Source organism: Microtus ochrogaster, chromosome 15 (genome assembly GCF_000317375.1).
Source record: "Microtus ochrogaster isolate Prairie Vole_2 chromosome 15, MicOch1.0, whole genome shotgun sequence".
In the NCBI taxonomy this organism is placed as follows: domain Eukaryota; kingdom Metazoa; phylum Chordata; class Mammalia; order Rodentia; family Cricetidae; genus Microtus; species Microtus ochrogaster.
In genome coordinates this window covers 26,727,945-26,735,884 of record NC_022017.1, presented here as the reverse complement: position 1 = coordinate 26,735,884, position 7,940 = coordinate 26,727,945, and the positions used below count along the sequence as shown (strand labels likewise).

At 51.5% G+C, this 7,940-nt stretch overlaps 1 protein-coding gene across 2 annotated transcripts in view; it reads right to left on the bottom strand.

Annotated features, from left to right (window-relative positions):
- Window positions 1–4,884: 4,884 nt before the first annotated feature.
- The window catches only part of Shisal1 (shisa like 1), a 56,054-nt gene continuing 52,998 nt past the window's right edge, over window positions 4,885–7,940 (bottom strand). For both annotated transcript variants that reach the window (XM_005354420.2, XM_026782774.1), the window contains exon 5: window positions 4,885–5,335. In XM_005354420.2, the coding sequence (XP_005354477.1) occupies window position 5,335 (1 nt within the window). In that variant the 3' untranslated portion in view covers window positions 4,885–5,334. The remainder of the gene's footprint in view (window positions 5,336–7,940) is intronic.

Genomic DNA, 7,940 nt, shown 5'->3' with positions numbered 1-7,940 from the left:
ACTGTGGGGAGAAACAGGAAGGGACTGGGGGTGAGAAACAGAGACGCAAGCCTGAGAGTCAACCCTAGTCAAGTACCGGCTGTGACCAAATGGCCGAATGGGAGGCCATGGTGGCCCTGTGACTCCAGCTGCCGCTCCCATGTTTAAGGTTGGCGCTGGTAAGGGGACTCTGTATGTTTTGGAGGGTGGTGTTAGTCAGGGTCAGGGTTTTGACATAAAGATAGGAGTGCTAACCACCGAGTGACTGACTAATGGTTAGCCCACTCAATCACCAAGCATTTCTAGCACCGGCTACCCTGGCAGGAATTTGGCCTGGAAACAGGGCGGGGCGGGACAGGCATGCCACCTCCAAGGTCACTTTTGTGGGAGGGATAGATAAATGTTCTGTGTTTATTTTGCGAACAGGAGTGTTTCTGTTAGGCACGGCGAATCAGGTCCGTAGCGGTGGACCCCAGCCTCTCACGGGGCCACTCCATGTTCTCTGATGGAACCTGTCTAGACACAGGAGGGACTTCCGGTGGACACTGGCGACAGAGAGTGGCAGGGGCTACTCAGCAAGTGTCTGCCAAACAGCTGAGGATTTGTGCAGTGTGTGGGTGGTACAAGCCCCTGTGCTGATGGCCCCAGCTGCCAATCTTCCCAACCACAGCTCCGGAAATGCAGGCACATTGTTGAGGCTACAGAAGGGATAGGAAAGCATGGTGGCACCCGACACACAGTAGACATAAAGGCTCGTTTTCTAGAGGGTACGGGGCGCCACCTTGGCTCTGTGACATCATCTCCTCATGGTCCTCTGACAAGGGAGACATTGGCACACACGTGGTGAGCTGTGTGACTCAGTCTGAGGTCGCTGCTGCCCCGACAGAGCTCCCTGGCAGATACCGTGCTGGCTCCCTGCCCTTCACACACACAAGAAATGCCCGGGAGGCCACTCAGATAGTCACCTGTCCCCAAATGCCTGGGGAATCTCATGTTTACCTCCCAAGCAATTCCTGTTAGTGGGAACCAAGCAGCCAGATGGAAAAATTAAACAAGCCAATAAGAAATGTCTGGAAGCCCGAGGCTCTGGATCCTCTCACAAGCTCTTGCAGAGCTGGGGACCAGCTGTAAGGAGTTGTTCAGAAGACAATGGCTGGGATGCCAAGTGGGGCTTGCCCTCCTGGTGTGGACAGCGGTGGGGACTGGTGGCAGTCAACACAGGGCACAGCCACATCATATCCTGCTGTTTGCAAGGACCTGGGGAGGGGCACTAGACAGGACGACTGAGAACCAGCTCTCGACTGAAGGCCACCTCAACCACCATCCCTGGCTTGTTTTCCTGGTACCTCAAACCCTTCTTTCTACCTTGGGGCTAAAGATGCCTGATGGGTTTTTGGATAACCCAGAAAGTGGCCCTGCCCTGGGCGCACCACTGGACACATCACTGTTTTTCTGCAGTCTCAGAGTTTTCAAGGAACTAGATCAACATCATGTGTGTGCACTGGTTCATATGTAGGTGTCTATGTTTATATGTGAGTGTATCTGTGAACACGTGTGAATATGTGCATGTGGCATACATGGGTGGGTATGCATACACGGGACTCTATATCTGTTCTCCTCTATAGTGTGTATGATTTCACAGGTGTTTATTACTGAGCATGTAAACATGTGTAAATTACACTCACACGTGTGAGTATACATGCGCACATACAGATATATGCATATTCGTATAGATGTGAATGCGCACATGTGTGGACACATGAACATGCATGAGTTATGTTTGTGTATGAGTGCATGCATACATATTGTGTAAACGTGTGTGCTCATGGGTATGCACGTGTGTGTGTGTTTGTGTGTGTATGTGTGTGTGCGCATGCACTCCTGTTTGGATTAAGTGCTGCTGCACACTGGTGACAGTCACCATCAGATGCTTGGTCACTCCCACAAGGGATGAACAAGACATTTCCCTGGTGACTACAGCCAGCCAGGGAGGAGGCTCTGAATGGAGGTCCCAGAACGCAGATGACAGGGCATAAAACTGCTTATTAAGGACATACAGCTCCCCGTGGGAAAAGATCAGACAGACACAAGGATGTCCCATGACCCTCCTTGAGCACATGGCGTCACCAGCTTCTCTGCTTCCTGTGGCTACTTGTTGCTACACGAGTGTACTGTGGCCTGAGGCTTACAGAAAAAAGGCAGGGGTGGGGGACACAGGCAACTGGAGGAGGCAGAGACAGCTCAATAAATATTCAGGAACTTGTCTCCTACTCTGTGTCTTTTCAGGACAGGCTACTAACTGACACAGCTGCCAGCCACAGACACCATGGGCAGGGGGCAGATTCTCATCGTGGCCATCTGGGGCCCTGCCTCCCACCCCAGGGCTCATATCCCCATGGACACAGCTCTTGTGTTCAGTAGCTTTGTGAAGTCGCGTGGGGTAAAACCCTGCCCTCTAACCCCGGCTTTCCAAGTGAGGAAAGGGGGCTTGGAGAGGCTAGGTGGGGGAGCCAATGTCACCTAGCTGGGAAGGAGCAGGGTGCCCAGGGATGCAAAGTTGAAGCTTATGTTGACCTCTGGCAATCGGGGTATTCCTGTGTCCTGGACAGTGTCTAGACTCTTAGCCCCAGACACATATCTGAGCAAGGCAGTCCCTCATAGATGAGAGATGCACACGTACATAGGTGAGAGATTCAGGCCATCAATCAGAATCTTCGTGGGGACCTTCAGCTATTCCCTAAGAGACTCTTGATGGAGAACCCCTCTGCCACCCAGTACCCTACTGTCTGCATGGCCATGGCCTCCTGTGTCAGAGGAAGGATGCTTAGTAGCCCTGCTTCTGTGCAAGCAACTGCCAGAAGTCCCCTCAACATCCGGTCTGACTCCTGTTACTACCGGGGAAACTGAGGCAGGAGGGCCCCAGGTCTTGCCTGTGATCTCTTTGTTCAGGTGACATCAGGATCAGTGCAGCTTGGGGGAAGGATCCCCTTTCCTGCAGGGGGCCCTGCTGGTGTGGGCTGGTCCAGCTGGTCCATTGCTAACAACCCTTAGGGTAATGGTTGCTCTGCACCCTAGGATGCTTCAGCATTCGGGAGAGGGTCCATGCCCATCTTTAATTAAGATCCAAGCATAAACTTTCCAGGCTATGTGTTTGGCATAGCAGTGCATCTCAGGAAAACGAGCTGGGTGAAGAGAAAGAGGCCTTTGACCCAGTAGCCTCTAGAGTCAACAGAGTAACTGCTTCCATGTCCACAAATGGGACCATCTCTCCCTCTTGTGGGGGCTGAGATCATGAACATCCAGCCAGAATGGAAAGAGCTTTGTGCTCTAACACACAATATTATCAATGAAGAAGTGCTGTGTGCGTACACCATTATGGTAAACACGGAAATCTGCATATGGAACCATCCCTTTACCTCTACCGCGCTTTGAGTCCTGGCCACCCTAGCTTGTCTGCATCTAGGAACCTGACAGGCATGTGGCTCCCACGGCCCCCTCTTTGGTTCCTCTTCTCTAGATACCATTGCTGGTCTTGCGTGTCATTTGGGCCCAGGCTTAAAGATTCCCCAACCAAAGCCGGGCGGTGGTGGCGCACGCCTTTAATCCCAGCACTCGGGAGGCAGAGGCAGGCGGATCTCTGTGAGTTCGAGACCAGCCTGGTCTACAGAGCTAGTTCCAGGACAGGCTCCAAAGCCACAGAGAAACCCTGTCTCGAAAAACAAAACAAAAAAACAAAAACAAAAAAAGATTCCCCAATCATCCAAACCTCCGCACACAGTCTCCACAATGTGATCCCCATGGGCACCTCCACCCTGGCTCTTCCTTCTTGTTGCCCCTTGCTCACTGTCCCCTAGAGTGTGTGACGGGCAGGTGGCCAACCCATTTGGGGCTATCACTGGTCAAGTGAGGCTCAGCTTCAAGAAGGGTGGGTGATGGAGCTGAGGGCAGGGTTATTTGACCTCATTGATAGGGGTGGGGTGGCCATGTCTACATTGACAACATGCCCTCTGGAGAGTTCCAGGGTCACTTCAGGGGGATGTCTTTTCTTCCGTGTGTCCGAGGGCAGTGGGTTTGAGGCGGTGATGGTGAACTCCGTAGGCAGATGTTACAGGTACCCAGACTTACTCGGAAAACCCCCATTTTAAGTAGACAGACTCATAGAATCCTCTGCTCCGGGTTTCCTTAGGAACCTTCACCCTGCCTGTGTGTTTTTCCCCCTTTAAAGGTGCAGCACCCCAGGGAGGGACCTGGCATCCCTCACTTCTGGATCTTACCATTGCCTGGTGCATGGCAGGCGTGTGGCTAGTGTGAGCTTGTGGGGGAGGCTCAGGTAGTGACGGCAGAGGACCTGGGTGGTGGGTGTGCTGCACTCCTGTGAAAATGTCAGGCGTGTGCTCCAGTGACCATCGTGGGGGACCTGGGTTATGGGGCCTGTTACACCCTGGGAATCAAAACCTGGACTTGGGTTCCTGTCACTGGGGGCCAAACTGTGAAGCTGGCCCATATGACTATGGCACCCTTCCGCAAGCTACACTGTTTCCAGAGGTGTTACATGCCCACCTCCCAGGATGTGATGGTTCACACAACACAGCCAAACCTAGGCTGCCCAAAGCCAGCTGAATATTTCCTTAGTACTGCTGCTGTGGGAACAGATTCCACCAGAACCCATCCTCAATGGTATGCTCCAGGTACGGGAAGGCTGGGCCCTGTGCCTGTCCCCTCCCCCAGCTCACAGCTGCTGACCACAGTAAAAGGCCTGAGCCTCAGACAAGGGCATGGGCAAGACTCTTCAGTCACACGGTGACATGTGCCCATCAGAGAAACTACAGCCAGTGGCGACGGGGCTCGATTAAACACTAGCTGAACAAACATATAGAAAGAACACCCTGATTACACACGTGCGCGCACACACTCACAGTCGATATTCCGACACAGATAGGCCTAAGGGGGCCACTATTGGGGGGAGTGGAGGAAGGGGGAACGTCAGTGTTTGGACCATGGTACAACTCACGGCCACAAATCCTTCTGGCTGGGGTCGGCCAGGGCAGCTAAGTGTTGTTCCTCTCAGTCCACACCGAGTCTCTTCTCAGAAGCCACCAGCCCAAAAGAGAACTATTGCTTGCAGACAGGTGGCTCAGAGCCCCTTTCCTGTACCCTGTCTGTCCCCGGACCCTGAGTTTGCTCCTAATCTCAGAAGTCCTCGGAAGGGGGTTCTGGGCACAGGTGGTATTTCCTCTTCTGTTACCACGCCACTGCCCCGGCTCTCCCTGGTGTCTTGGTTGAAGCTATTCTTGGAGGCTGCACCAGGAGCTCTGGGTCTAACCTCCTCCATCCTGAGGCACAGCAAAAGGGTTTTCTAGAGAGAGTGGAGAAAGAAGTATCAAGCATTAGGGTGAGGAGAAACAAAGAACACGTGACATTTGTACTAGAGCTCCTGGCCCATGCAATAAGACAAGAAAAACGTACAAAGTGCCAGGGCTTGAATACAAAAAACCCAAATCACAATTAACTGTACATAATTTATCTGGAAAATCTAACAGAGCCAGCAGGCTGCTTATCAGGACAGAGATTGCAATGGTAAATATGGTTCTCACTCTTCAAGCCATCAGATCAATTGATAAGACCCAGTGGGGCTCATCTCACACAGCTTGACCATACACCCTGGCTTGAGAAAGTTCCAGCGAACACCTGTCATTGAACACAATTATTTTACTTTCATACTGTTAGTCTTTAGCCTTCCAGAGTACTCTGATTTGATGAAAATGTATATAGCATCCTTGTGTAATGAGCTGACAACTATTCAAAACAGATATGGATGCCTTCCATATGAATAACAAAATCCATTATACCTCTTGGATAGGTCTCCATGGCTTCAGACCAGACAAAGTCACAAAAAGGAACTCAAGACATTCATGGACCAGAGATGGGCCGGGAGACCCGTGGGTAAGAAATAGGATGTAAGGGAGGCCTGAGGACCGAGGGCCTTGAGTGGATGAACCCAGCTACAGGTGAGACAACAGGGAGGGGGAGCAAACTCATTATGCCTGCTCCACAGATCACCATGCTAAGAACAATCACCCAGGGCCAGTGAGCCAGCTCAACGATAAATGTGCTTGACCCCAACATGGTAACTCACGTGGTGAAAGGGGAGAAAGTCACTCTCTGACCACTCACACACGCATGCTGTGTACACACCCACACACAGACACACACAGAACACACACGCATGCTGTGTACACACCCACACACAGACACACACAGAACAAAGAGATGAATGTGATGTTGAATAATAAATAAATAAAACAGCTACCCAATTCCAGATCCCTGTCTTCCTAGAGGCAGATGAGGGTGACCACGTGATGGAGTGACTAACCTAGGGAAGTCAAAGACTGCTAGGCTGCAAGAGCAAGAGGAGCGATATGGTTGGCTGTTTCCTTATCTTGTATTTCCAAGGCCTAGAATAGCAACTGGCACCCAGTAGGACTCAATAAATACCTGATGAATGAATGAATGAATGAACTAGGCCTGGGCATGGGAACCATCTTTCAAGATGTTTATATATGTTTTTCAAGACAGGGTTTCTCTGTGACTTTGGAGCCTGTTCTGGAACTAGCTCATGTAGACCAGGCTGGCCTCGAACTCACAGAGATCCGCCTGCCTCTGCCTCCCGAGTGCTGGGATTAAAGGCGTGCGCCACCACCACCCGGCCAGTTGTTTGATATATTTTTGAATTACTATCCCTGTGAAGCCGTATAAATAAACTAGCAGAGGACAGGCCTGGGCATGTGAGGAGCACGGAGAAGGCGCTCTCTCTAGGAGTATGTTTGAAAAAGCCCAAGGGCGCTGACAAGTACAGAAGAGAATAGAAATGAAAACAGGGAAGGGTATAAATACCAGACCGTAGGAGGGACGAGGTGAGGAGGAGGCGGCGTAGATAAATGAGGTCTGGCTCATTTAGAGTTGGGGGTCTGAAGAATCCCTCAGCAGCTAAAGTCAAATCAGAAGTGCGAAGGGGCACGGGGCAGAAGAACGCAGCGATCAGAAGACAAGAGGAGGGGAAAGCGAAGACACTGAACACTGACGCTGTTCATTGTGGGGAGAAAATAAGCGCCGTATCACGAAATAAATGATTAAGCCTATTGCATCCCATTATAATCATGGAGGTAACCATGGCATCCAAACACAGCTTTCCGAGTGATCAGAAGGCGTTTACACGGAAAAGAAAACAAAGAAAACCCGGGCCATATGGGGGAAATTGACAGCCCCCACCAAAGCTATAAACGCAAAAGATGTATCATAAACCGGGATGACAGAAATGGGACTGAGCGTGTCTGCGGTGGCAGTAGACATTAATGAGCCACACGAACTTGCTAAAAAAGAAAAGGCGCTTAGCGGGGATTGCAGCTACATTCCACGTCAGGCCAAACGGCTCAGAAGAGCCCCCACTTCACGCCACAGGAGCCTACACTTCAAAAGGGTCAGGCGGTAGGTTCTGTTTCACGAGCTCTACCCCATTTCAAAAGAGAGCGTGCATGGTGATACATGCAACAGGATACCAGGAGGAGCTCAGGGTCAGACACAGTCGAAGCTGGGTGTAACTGGGATGGAGCCTGGTTCAGGGCTTTCCCGAGGACGGTCCAGGGGACCATCCTCACTCAGCACTGGATGAACTGGGTGTGGTGGGGATTCTAGCCTACATGGAGGCTCAAAGCTAAACGGGGGTGGGGCAAAAGGCAGAAAGAATAGGAAAAGCCAGGGCAGTGTGTGGAATGGTAGGGACAGTCACCATGAGGCCCAACACTAGCGAATCCCTGTGCTCAAGACAACACAGCTTTGCCATTTGCTCCACAGGAACAGCCAGAGATGCAGGAGAAAAAGAGCCAGAGTGAGCTATGTTGGTACGCCCAGTTCCCCTCTCTCCATGACAGATGGAGGGGCCAGCATAAGGGAATCTCTTCTTC